General features: G+C 45.0%; 1 protein-coding gene across 4 annotated transcripts in view; it reads right to left on the bottom strand.

Moving 5' to 3' along the window:
• The window catches only part of dcc (DCC netrin 1 receptor), a 301,630-nt gene that overhangs the window by 208,709 nt on the left and 79,991 nt on the right, over positions 1-12,930 (bottom strand). For all 4 annotated transcript variants that reach the window (XM_061747156.1, XM_061747157.1, XM_061747158.1 and 1 more), the window contains exons 3-5: positions 9,661-9,948; positions 6,228-6,378; positions 4,783-4,919 (exon numbers count right to left, since the gene is read on the bottom strand). In XM_061747156.1, the coding sequence (XP_061603140.1) occupies positions 4,783-4,919; positions 6,228-6,378; positions 9,661-9,948 (576 nt within the window). The remainder of the gene's footprint in view (positions 1-4,782; positions 4,920-6,227; positions 6,379-9,660; positions 9,949-12,930) is intronic.

Raw genomic sequence — 12,930 nt, 5'->3', positions numbered from 1 at the left:
GTTACCGATGATGTGGACGTATTTTTTGACTTTGATTTTAGATTTGCATGCTGTGAGAATATGTTTCTATTCCAGGTGACTTTGATACAGGATGTGGAATCCCTGCCGCATGCTCAGTAAATTGAAAAAGAATGACCTTCAGTTGGACCTTTTTGAGTATGATGTACATGTCTTAGATGTCTATAAAACATTGTGGGCTCTATTTTCGTAGATGGCACAACTGTGTTTCAGTGTAATAAGTAGCACATCTTGAATTTTGCGGAAGTGCGAGACTCGCTGTCCGTGTTTGCCAATTTGGCAGACGCATCCGCCAAGCTGGGCATGGCAGTGCAGTGAGGGTGTGTGCCCTTGGAGATATGCTTGGCGGAGTAAAATTTTGATGTCAGAGAGTACGTGTAAACTTACGCCTACTAGGACCACGTCTAACTTTTGCCGCGTGTGATGTAATACAATTTGGGTGGATTTGATCGAGGCACGTACTGGCAGACAGACGTGCAGGATGACTTATTTCATTAGCCGGCAACCAACCCTCTTAAGATTGAAGTCGGCGCTACGCTGGTCCACAAATTTATCAAAAGAGCTAACCAATCTAAATTACACACCACTTCTGGAAAAAATCTCAGATGACTTAAAACGCTGGAATCACGACTAGGAAGAATAGCCACAATATAAATTAAAACCTTATCTCAAATAAATTATTTATTTTCAATGATTCCATTTAAACCCACATTTAAATGGTTTCAAACCTTAGATTCGCCTGTAATACTTTTTTTTTTTTGTAATACCAAGATAGTGCATACTTGGCGACTTAAGCATAATCGACCTCCCTAATAAATATTCACAAACCTTACTCGTCGCGTTAGCTACCGCTAAGAAAACAATTCTATTAAACTGGAAAAACAAACAAGCAGTTAACATCAATCAGTGGCTAAATCTTATCATAGAATATATTGCATTAGAAAAATATCAGCAGAACGAAAAAATCAATGACATTTATACGTAGATAGCTAGTCACCTTTCCTCAACATGCCAAATCTAGACTGTTGATTCCTTTGCCTGGGTAGTGTGTCGTCTGACAATAACAAGACTATTCTGTAAGTGTGAAAGTAAACTTTTGACTTCTGTATTCTTTGTTGTCGAGGTTGTTGTTCTTGTTTTATTATTATTCTATTTATTTATTTATTCCCCGTTTTTTGTTTTTCTATTTCTCACATTTTAGATCGGTTTGCATGGTGAGAGGACACACGCATGGAGTGGGGATCTTCTTCTCTTGTCCCTGTGTTTGCAGTACCAGCGTCTGTGAGGGCGGGAATTTCTTCACTCCTTCCCGATCTCGGGGGTGGAGGGGAACCACTGGGGTGACATTCCGGGGAGCATTGGTGGTGTGAGGGTGACTCGCCCATGTACCGTGGGGGCTGGGGCAGTGCCAGCTGCCGCCCGCCTGGGTCCCCCGCTCTGGCTGCCCCCTGTCGCTCCTCGGGCCTGCTTCCTCCTCTTCTCTCCGTTCCTTGAGTCCCGCTGCGGTCACCTCTTCCTCTTCCCGTGGGGGTCCGGGTGGTCGCCTGCGAGCTGTGGGGCCTGCTTGGCATTTTTGTCCCTGCCTGGTTTGAGGGGTGGTGGGTGCGGGGTCGATGCTGTGGGGCTGGGTGGGACAGTCTTCTTTGTCGGTGGTTGTCCGGCCTGATGGGCCCGACCTGCAGGAGCCATGCTTCTTCATCACTCACTTCGTATACACTCACGCCACTCACTGTATATATTTTTCTCACTAGTCACATCTGGGCACATATACATATCCAAGGGTTCCCGGGGGACTGGAATGGGGTCGGGAGGGTGTGGGTGTGGGTGTCGGACCGGGTGGCGGGGCGTGTGTGGCGGGGTTTGGCTGGGGGGTGGCATTGGGGCCTGCGGCCTCCACGGGGTGGCCAGTTGTCGGGGCGCCTCGGTGGGGCCGGCCGTAGGATGTGTCCCGTTCACCGGGCTGCTCTCGGGTGGACCCCTGGGCCGGATCCCGCCCCTCGATTTATTGGGTGGGTCCTCAGCCTCCGCGGTGCAAGCACAGCAATTACAGGACAGTTTTGTCAGTCTTTGTGCATGCAAAACGGTGTCAATCCACTTGCATGTCTCCGCAGGCACACACCCCTGGGACTCTTTCGCTGGGTGAGGGGCCACTCACGTATTGCGACAAATAACTCATGAATATGCGAATTGCTTGTGTATCCCCTCACTCACACTCTCGTCCTATAGACTTTTATAATTTACATAGTCAATCCCACCACACTTCAGTTGTACAGCCGGGTTCACGACCCTTGTCATGCATGCTTCCTCTCCTGTCCTTGTCCTGTTCTATCTTGTCCTGTCCTTCCCTCACAAGGTGTAGCTTAAAAACCCAACTGTTCCGGCATAAAAGGGATACAGATCCTCCATTCTGCTTGACCGAACGGGACAGAAAATAAATAAATAAATACAAATAAAAAAATAGAGATTGACGTCGGCTGTCGTGTCGTGTGTAGTGTGTTTTAAATGTGCTGGGGGTATGCTGGACCACACAATGATCAAAACTACGTCTAGCCCGCCTCCTCGCAGAAATATGACAAATGCAGCGCTACATTTGTACTAGTCGCGAATATAGTCTCTTTATTGTTCCTTAAACCAGCAAAACCTTCTATTGTGTGGCATTAATGTTGACATAATTGACTGAGACAATTATTCTAATCAGAAGATTGATGCTACTGCTTCTTATTGAGAATAACATGATCGTGTTTGCAGGGGGCGACTGGTGACATAAGCGTGTAAACAGAATATGAATGCGATGCGAACACAAACTCTAAGGGGGTGCTCAGCCAAAGGCATGAAAGGACAGAAGAGTGGAAAGGCCCAGCTGGGGGGGAACTGCAAACACCTGACGGTAAATTTGCAGATTTTCTCCTGAGAGTCAAACAAACAGCAGCTACATCTGTTTGACTTCAACTCTCTGGTTCATAAAAACAAATAAGCTCATTGTAACGATCAATTCAACTTCAAGTAAACTCCGATGCAAGCTTTGTCGGGTGATTTTGTCAAATGCATGCATCAGTTTGCTGGTGTGACCACACTCGGATCCATTTGAGATTCAAACCCACTTCCTAACATATTTGCCTTTTGTAACAGAATCACGATATTATTTTCACTCAATCATTGGTTGTCTGCCTTTGTATTACCACAAATATAGTTAGAGAAGTAACCAGATGACTGTCAGGACATTGAGGCCTTGAAGTGAATTTGCTACACTGGATTTGGAGCGGAATTTTTGGGTCCATAGATCAGAGGTAATATTTTGTGGTTGGCTGACGAAGCTGCCTTTTACGACATTCATACGAATTTTTCTTTAGATCCAAGTAAACGTATTTTGCTTTCTAAAACATGGATGCCTGGCTCCTGTGGCCCGTCTGTTATCATGGGAATGTTCGACCTATCCCTAATGAGACAGGAGCTGACAGTGCTGCATTGTTGACTGGCATGAGAGAGACTTCCAGGAGGCAAGCCTGCTGCAGTTGTACGGCGTCACGACTAACCGTGCTAACCCCAGACTTTTTCTTCAAACAGTGTCCCCTCTCTAATCCCTCGTTGGTTCACCAACGAGGGATTACTGTATTGCATTTTCTCTTACAGTAGTTACAGCATTTACTGCCGAGTCTCATAATCCAAAGGGAACCTGTCAATACACAAAGTATAGTCACAATGTTGTGATTGATTGGATTGTTGCCAGCCAGTTACAAGGCACACACTGTACCTGTGTAGACAATGAATCCTTTCCACTCACAATTTGGAGGTACCTAAGCGTGTCAAAGGGGAGACACGACTTGAGAGCGGTGGCATTGTGGCCCGTCATTTGCTGTTTTGAACAACAATAATTGCATGAAAGAGAATGTGCCTGCGGCTGATCTGCCTCAGGCCACAATAATAATGACTTTCAAGCGGATCACCACAAAGTGTAGACAACATGAAATATATCTTTTCATTTGCCAAACGTCAGTGGCCTGTCACAGTTCTGTAACAGTCATTTGCAGTGACAATAACAAATGAAGGAACATCTCACTTCCAATATTTTGTCATTTAAAAAAAGAGTGTACAGTACAGTATGCCACAAGCAGCCAGTCAGACAATAAATACAAACGTATTTTATTTATGAAACCCCCCTGAAGCAAACACAAGGTTTACATTACATATTTTATGACAGCATTTGATTTTGGATGTGATTCTTTTCCCCCAGGATACTCTGGAGTGGAAGAGGAGGTGTCGCCCAATGGAGCGATAAGCATGAATTTTCGCTCCATTTTTCTTTCGTATTATAGTTTGGGGATGTAAGAGTGTTAACACTTTCCAGTCGGAAATTGTTTTGTATCTTCCCTTGGGGGCTTTCAAAAGTCGCATGACATTTGACTGAACACACATACAGTATCTGTAGGACTTTTGTTAAGTCCTTGCGAGGTCTTTTAGGTTATCGTTTCAGTTGATTCAGTTGCACTACTATTATAGGACACTTTGGGAACAGAGCTTGATCCCCTGAGCCCAATCGATCGTCCAATCGCTGAAAACAATAAAATAGGAGTCATTTGAATGAAAACCTAAAGCATTGCAGACATTTTACAGTCCGTGTTTCAGGGTGAATTACGGTATGCCGAGTTCAGTGTTGTTGCACAATAGCCTTCCTCTATTCTTTATATCCTATTTTCCAGGCTTCTCATATGGTTAATATCAAAATAAATGCAGGGATATAGGTAATAAGTAGTAGTCGCTTCTCACCCAGCACACTCAGTTCTGCACTCGCAGTGATGTTGTGGTTCTTGTTAGTAGCAGTACAGGTAAAACTGCCAGAGTCGTCATCAGTGACACTCCTGATGATCAGATTGCTGTCAGCCAAGAGAGAATACTTCTTATTCCTGCAGGGAGAAGAGAATTTGCATTATTTTACGGTTGCATGTTGCATGTGCACTGTTTTACCAACCGGTATAAGCCGAGTTTGTTGATGTACAGAGAGGAAATTCCATGTATACTGTTCTGTACATTCTCTGTGCCATAGAACAGACTACACACATATGAGAGACATCACTCCCAAAACATCCACTTCAAATTTCTTTTTTTTTGGTATGCAGTTGGGTTCAAATCTTCACAGAAGGTCAGAGAGTTTAGCATCTAACATAAAACGGCTTTCGTTAATTCAAAAATACAGGTTACAGGTTTCTAATCTAATTTGCCCATGGCCTCCAGAATCAAGAGCGTTGGCCGATATTCCTTAAACTACGTAGTCAACCCCCAAAGTTTCCAGGTTCCACATTTGAAAATTCACATATTTATGGATTTTTCTTTATGGAAGTAATGTTCACAGAAATACAGTATTTGCTATCTTTGTGCTCAAGCAAAACCCCTGTATAATCATCAATAATCTGTTATCTATAATATCCTACTGTATATATTATATTAAATAACCCAAGGAGGCCGGTTAGCGCATCTGCCGCACAGTTCGGCGGACCGGGGTTCCACCTGTGTGGAGTCTGCATGTTCTCCCCGTGCCTGCGTGGCTTTTCTCCGGGCACTCCGGTTTCCTCCCACGTCCCAAAAACATGCACGCTAGGTTGATCGAGGACTTTCAATTGCCCGTAGGTGTGAATGTGAGTGCAAGTGGCTGTTTGTTTGTATGTGCCCTGTGATTGGCTGGGATAGGCTCCAGCACGCCCGCGGCCCTACTGAGGATATGCGATACAGAAAATGAATGGATGAAGCCAAGGAACCATGTTGAAGTGAGTAGAGGAGCTTCAAATAGTGCTTGCCAAGTGGTGCACTTCTTAATACCACCACGATCACGTCACAATTTTAGAAACCATCAATATCACACAAAAATGCAATTGAACAGCACACCACTGTGATATATACAGTACATCGGATGGAGCAGTTCAGTATCAGTATGTTTTTAATAGCATGAACAAAAATCATCATCTCAAGGCCCGTGAGCTGACCCTCAATGACATCAGTAATCCACAGCCCGCCACTGGTGATTTGCATATCCAAAGGACTCGCTTCCTTTTATAGAGCGTGCAAGTTCAAATAATTCTGCTTGGCTGGAAATGAAATGAGGACTATGGAATACCGCGACTGAAATTCTTGAATGAATTACAAAAATGATCAGTGTCTAATGAACCCCATATGTGCCATTTTGGAAAAATTCTCGCGTAATGAGAACACAGACGTACCAGGTTTGGATGACTTCTTCTCCTCTGCGCCACCGAATGCTCGGAGTGGGGTATCCGGAGGCGGAACATTCGAGCACGGCATCGGTTCCCAGCAGAGCAGTTACTCTCAAAGGACGCTGGAGAAACTGCAGGTTTCGGTTGACACCGGGCTCTGAGTGGAACAGATGGAGAAACATGTGAAAACTGAAGTGTAGACCATAGGGACTAGTTTGTTCTCAAAACAATATTACCCAAATCAATTAAACAGTACACAGTGTAATTGACAAAGGAATCATTTACCTAATTGAAAAAATAAAAGAACGTTTTTAAAAATCCATTTCTCATCAGAAAGTGCTTTGTATAGAACTTAATCTGCCTGGGGGCGCCTCAGATGGGTTCAAAAGGCAGTGTGACATTCCATCATTCTCTATGTCCTTAAAAACCCTCTGCCTCGCGGTCAGGTCAGGTCAGGTCAGCTCTCTGCTGGAACATCTCTGTGTGGAGTTTGCATGTTCTCCCCGTGCCTGCGTGGGGGGCTTCCCAAAAACATGCATTCATTGGAGACGTAGGCGTGACTGTGAGTGCGAATGCTTGTTTGTTTGTATGTGCCCTGCGATTGGCTGGCGACCAGTTCAGGGTGAACCCCGCCTCCTGCCCGAAGATAGCTGGGATAGGCTCCGGCACGCCCGCGACCCGCGTGAGGAGAAGCGCTACAGAAAATGGATGGATAGACTATAATTATAATAATAATAATAATAATAATAAATAATTAGTTTTGACTCTTGTAGTTACAGTGACTTGCACTGGAAAAAAATAATAATAATACAATTTAAAAAAATCAGTCATGCTATGTCATTGTGTGAAAGGCACTTTAACACAGTTACGTGAACAATTATAGCTCCAAAAACTGAAAATATTAAAAGGTGGAATGCTTTAATAATACCATTTACCCCATCACAGGTCGCATTTCATTATTGAATAAAGGCAGCGTAAACTGTAAGAAAGACCAAAACATACAGAAAGAGCATAATAGAAACATATTCTCATATGAGACTTTTCATCTTGCAACAATCTTTCAATCTCGTGAAACTCCTCATAACAGGGACATACAAAGTCTCCTGTATTTTTGACAGCTTCTCAGGCCTTTTCCACTTTTCACATATGTGCTCCTCACAGTTGAGAGATGCACACCAGAATTGTCAACGACACACTCCTCGCTGAGCTTTCTATCTGTCTGGTTTGGAGGTTTGGTTTCACAACATGCACTCCTCTTTGTCAACAAGCACATATTCTACCAACCCGCCAGGCATCGCTCCCACACTGCTCGCTTGTCCTTCTCAATGTATTATCTCGCTGAATTGTGTTACAATTTTAGTTTGTGTATCCACTAACTTCTTCATGTGGAAAGGGTGAAGGCCAAACAATAACATTATCTCGGTTATCTCTTGCTATTCGCTGCGACGCTAATAGCAAGCATTTTAGAAAATGAGCCATTCCAAATGTCCTTAACACTCAACTACAAGATGCACCTCATTCATTCTTCTCTTTTCTGTACCGCTTATCCTCATTGAGCCTTTCCCAGCTGACTTTACACCCTGGCGATTGGCTGGTTCACCAGCCAATCGCAGGCCACAATTGCAGTTTCATCAGCAAGGATGTGGCTCAATTGACACCGGCCCACCCACCATCATCCTAAAAAAAGACATAACATGTACAATACTGTATGACTGCGACATAGAAACGTGAGCTATCGGCAGTGATGCCGCTAAGGCGTTACAACGCGTTCTCCAAAATGCCGCCATTTTGATTAACGAGCAAATAACGTGTTACTTTCCCCGGGAGAGTCGTCAGACTACAGTTTGCTTTTCAAAGAAGCAATAGTTACTTTTGAGTCATCAACTTGTGACTGGAACAAAACACAGTACAGCTCTTCGATGGCATTTAACTGTTAGCATTAAACACAATTCATTTCTTAAAAAATGGAAAAAAAGCGATTAAGAGGTGATTGCTTATTCTAGAATGCACAGTGACGGTGCAGTCCCATAAAAGTGCAAACAAATGCACGATTTCACTATCGCCACATTATTTTTGTCAGTTTCCTTTGGCAAAAGTGTATTGTTACTTTTGGATTTACACATTAAGAATACAGTTTTACTGGCGTGTTAAGCGTGCAGTGCATTGTGGGTTAATTAATCATACCGAAGTGCACGGTCATAAATCGTCATACAATGAGGACTGACTCACAGAAGGACTTACAATACTTCCATCCATCCATCCATTTTCTGAGCCGCTTCTCCTCACGCGGGTCGTGGGAGTGCTGGAGCCTGTCCCAGCGATCATCGGGCAGGAGGCGGGGTACGCCCTGAACCGGTTGTCAGCCAATCGCAGGGCACATACAAACAAACAACCATTCGCACTCACATTCACACCTATGGGCAATTTAGAGTCTCCAATGAATGCATGTTTTTGGGATGTGGGAGGAAACCGGAGTGCCCGGAGCAAACCCACGCAGGCACGGGGAGAACATGCAAACTCCACGCAGGCGGGGTCGGGGATCGAACCCCGGACCTCAGAACTGTGAGGCAGACGCTCTAACGAGTCGTCCACCGTGCCGCCACTTACAATACTTATCTTACATAATATTTACAACTTCGTCTGTAGTCCGGACTGTGAGCTGGTTTAACCGCGCTGCATGGCTCACGTCACGTAAGTAAGCGCTCCCCCCGTCAATCACCCACAGCTTTGCTAGTTAAACAGGTGCGCAATCTCGTCACCTTTTCTCGCGCTTCACATCAAAATTACGATTGGGGTGGGCAATGGTGTGTGTGCGTGTGCGTGTGTGTGTGTGTGTGTGTATGCCCCCAATGTCAAACCGCCACTCAATTTCACGTTTAAGTACACCCACGCCCAACGCATGCACACACACATGCACACACACATGCACACACATTGTCCTTCATGGACCACCATCGGCATCTATCCATCTGTCAGTTAAGAGTCGTTAGAGAAGTGTACTGAGAATGGCTTTTCCTGTTCAGGCTCGCGGGGCGCCGGGGCCTATCCCAGCCGACTTCGGGCCAAAGGCGGACTACACCCTGAAATGGTCGCCAGTCAGTCGCAGGGCACATATAGACACGGACAACCACTCGCACCATCACTGAGTGGGAACTGAACCCATGCCGCCGGCACCAAAGTCAGGCGAGTGCACGACTACACCGTCATCAGCGACCCAGTTAAATACAGTTTTATGAATGTATTGGATTCATATACTGTATAATCTAATTTCAGTGGGAAAAAAAAGTTTTCAAATATGAGAAAATAGAATAATCTCAGAATCGATTGTGTTTGACTTTTGAAGTTCCACAGTTCTTTAGTTTTTTTGAAAGCTGCATTAAAAGGTAAAGCCGAGGTGTCAGTAAATGTATTTGCATTGCATCAGCGGTAGGTCAGTCACCCGGGAGCACCCGCAGCTCAGCATCTGTTCCCGTCCTCGTGCTGCCAGGGTTGTCGGCCAGACAGCGATACGTGGCTGAGTCCGGAGGCTGGACACGGCTGACCTGCAGAGAACCGGACGGCAGCACCGCCAGGCGGGAAGAGGGGTCAAATGTCATCGGCAGATCGTCTCGGTTTTTCTGCCAGCGGATGATAGGCGCCGGTTCTCCCGAGACCTCGCAACGCAGCAGCGCTGTGTCGCCGAGGTACGACGAGACCGACTCTGTGGGGACAACTACCCTTAGCGGACCTGGAAACAGACAAGATAGAACAATTTACAAAATATGCACATTTGATCGTTCTGCATCTTTATCTCAGCATCAATCCGAATATGTATTGATTCACTGACTGGTTTAGCTCCTCATCATCACATTCTTTTTGAATGTGAACCCATCTGTTAAATTAGACAAGTCAAATAGCAATCTATTTCGTTAGCGGATAGACCTGAATCGCCATAAACTGTACTCCGGTGCTGCCGCTAACGTTCGTAGACAACATAGACCTATAATCATTATCGTTGCTTCGAGCAAAAGTCAACATTCCAATTTTGGGAATTAATAAATAGTTTGAGCATTGGTTGAATACCGTTGACGCCCACACATTTGCGTTTCGCCAATCGCATTTGCATTTCCCCAGAACGTAACCCCCCTGTATCGGGAGAAAACCCTGCCATCATTCTGTGTAAATAAAACCTTGGATTTTGTGTGTGTGCGTGCGTGGCAAAATACTATTTACAGTATGTCTCTTTGTACTTTGGGAGAGCAGTTCTGAAGTTACAGTTGATAAAATGTCCCCTCGCATTGGGTTCCCGTCGTCTCACATTTATGAGGTCATGTAGCGAGTGCTAGTATGCTCTATGCTACTCATCTTGTAACGTCTTCCGATGATACACGACGAGACGTTAGTCCATTCACCAACAAGCTGCAAAGATGCAGTGAGCTGACAGCGAAGGGTTTCATGTCAACAAGAATGAAAAAGAAAGAGCAGAAAGGAGATTGTGACACGACGAGTGTTGCCATGTGATGCAAGAACAACTTTGTTCCGAAACAGCAGGAGGACCAACAAAAGGAAAGGACAGTTTCAAACATGATGGATGAACGGCGTCTAGCACACCTGCCGCTTCCCGTCTGGTCGCATCCACTTCAAGAGCGAAGAGCCTGTAGCCACATCAACGCAGAAGCCTCTCAAAAGACTTATCTAAGTCTTGGTTTGAATTTCATTGAGGCTGCAGGGTTCACATGGCCCCCTAAGTCCTTTTCTAATGGGGTGATAAACTGTAAACACGTTGGCAGTTTGCTGGTTGCACATCAACCTCATGCTGAGAACTCGCCATGATTTCGGTGCCACTGGCACTGACAGACAGTGACAAACATTAATTTTGAGAACTTCCACCCAGCCATCATCCATCCCTCCATTTCCACAGATCACGGACGGGTGAGCTGGAGCTACGAACGATGCACTTTTCAATGAGTAAAGGACGTTTTGCGCTCTCATCAGGCACGCGCTGTGCAGTTAAAGAATGGTGTAAAATTGTACAGCGTTGGACAATCCATTCGAACGCTCCTCACTTTGTGTCAATGTGTGAATCAGCAAGGCTTTTTTCATGAATAAATGAAACGAAAAACTTGTTATGAATGTTACATTCAGATACCGTTTTATTGCTGACCACAAAAATTCATGCTATTTTTTTGTGTGACGAGATGGTTCGTTTTTCTTTACAACAGCAAGGTCATAGCGCTGCTATGACATAACCAGGAAAAGAGGCGACGGGGAACAGTGCAAATTGGGATTGTGTGCCTTATGTAAGTTCTGCTGCTGTCTGCTCACATGTGGATCATAGTGCTGCCTACATCTGCACTGGCGTACCGTACATATAAAGCCCATCTCTGTGGAAGCAGATTAGGAAATAACCCTTTGACGAGAAGTGCTACATGGACGCTAGCCTCAAAGCAACTGTTTTGTTCAAGGTAACCTCTGTCAGCTTGAACCAAAATACAGACCATTAAAAAGGATTTGCCCCCTCTCAAATTCTAGTTTTGTATTTGTGCTTAATTTCCTGACTTTAAGGTTTAGGAACATCAAACAAATGTAAATATCAGTCAAACGTAACCAAGCCCAACACAAAATGTCCTTTTTAAATGTCAAAAAGAATTCTTCAATGGTAAAAAGAAGTAATTGCCCCCTGAACCTGAGAACTTGTTGGGCCACCTGCAGCAGCAACAATTAAAATCAAGCATTTTCTATGATCGGCAATAGCCGGGTTTGCATGCGGACGTTTCTGATTTCAGGTTAACTGTTTGCATGTCACGTGATCTATTTCATTAGGAGGGTATTCCACCAAGCAGGTTATGCGAAAACTCTGTGGAAGTTGAACCCCTGAGATTAGGGGAAAGCCTGAACAAATCCATTTCAAAGAGTCAGGTACGAGGGATTCAGACTTAATCACCTAATAGACTAGCTAATAGAAAAAAACCTAACCTGCTCGATAGCAGTCTGCTAAATCCTGACTCTCAGGCAGTCTCCTCCCACCTGAAGCAAACACGGCTTGTCTGTTTCTCTGCGATCCCATCCACATTTTGGCACAACGAAATGGAAAATGATTCCCCGGGGCTTCCTAGACTGATTTCTCATCAAAAAATATTGTTTTTCATCAAACGCAGTCAAAGAGAGACTGGTTAGCACATCCGCCTCACAGTTCAAATCCCGGAGTTTGCATGGTCTACCCGTGCCTGGGTGGGTTTTCTCCGGCTACTCCGGTTTTCTCCCACTTACCAAAAACACGCGTGGTAGGTTGATTGAAGACTCTAAATTGCCCGTAGGTGTGAACGTGAGTGCAAATGGTTGCTTGTTTCTATGTGGCCTGCGATTGGCTGGCGACCGGTTCAGGGTCAACCCCGCCAGCAGCCCGCGACCCTGGCGCAGATAAGCGCTGAAGAAAATGGGTGGCTGGATGGCTCTTATGCTAACGGCCTTCTATCATAGTGCTTCCTCAATCCATTACTCTACTCTCAGCTTTCAGGATTTTGTTTTCCCGTGTCACATGTTCATGTCTTGTCCGCTCATTTGGTCACTGTCTCCACCTGTTCTCCCTTGCGTCAACCAATCAGCTCCCTCCAGCCACTCGTGTCTTGTCCAGGTGTTTCTCGTTGTTTCATCAGTTTGCTTATATTTAGTTCCTTGCTTTCTTTCAGTCTGTGTTGGTTCATTGTCGTCAGTTGTCATCGTGCATGTT

This window comes from Phyllopteryx taeniolatus, chromosome 15 (assembly GCF_024500385.1).
Source record: "Phyllopteryx taeniolatus isolate TA_2022b chromosome 15, UOR_Ptae_1.2, whole genome shotgun sequence".
Lineage (NCBI taxonomy): Eukaryota > Metazoa > Chordata > Actinopteri > Syngnathiformes > Syngnathidae > Phyllopteryx > Phyllopteryx taeniolatus.
The sequence above is the reverse complement of the archived record's forward strand: the minus strand, read 5'-3'. Positions and strand labels throughout refer to the sequence as shown.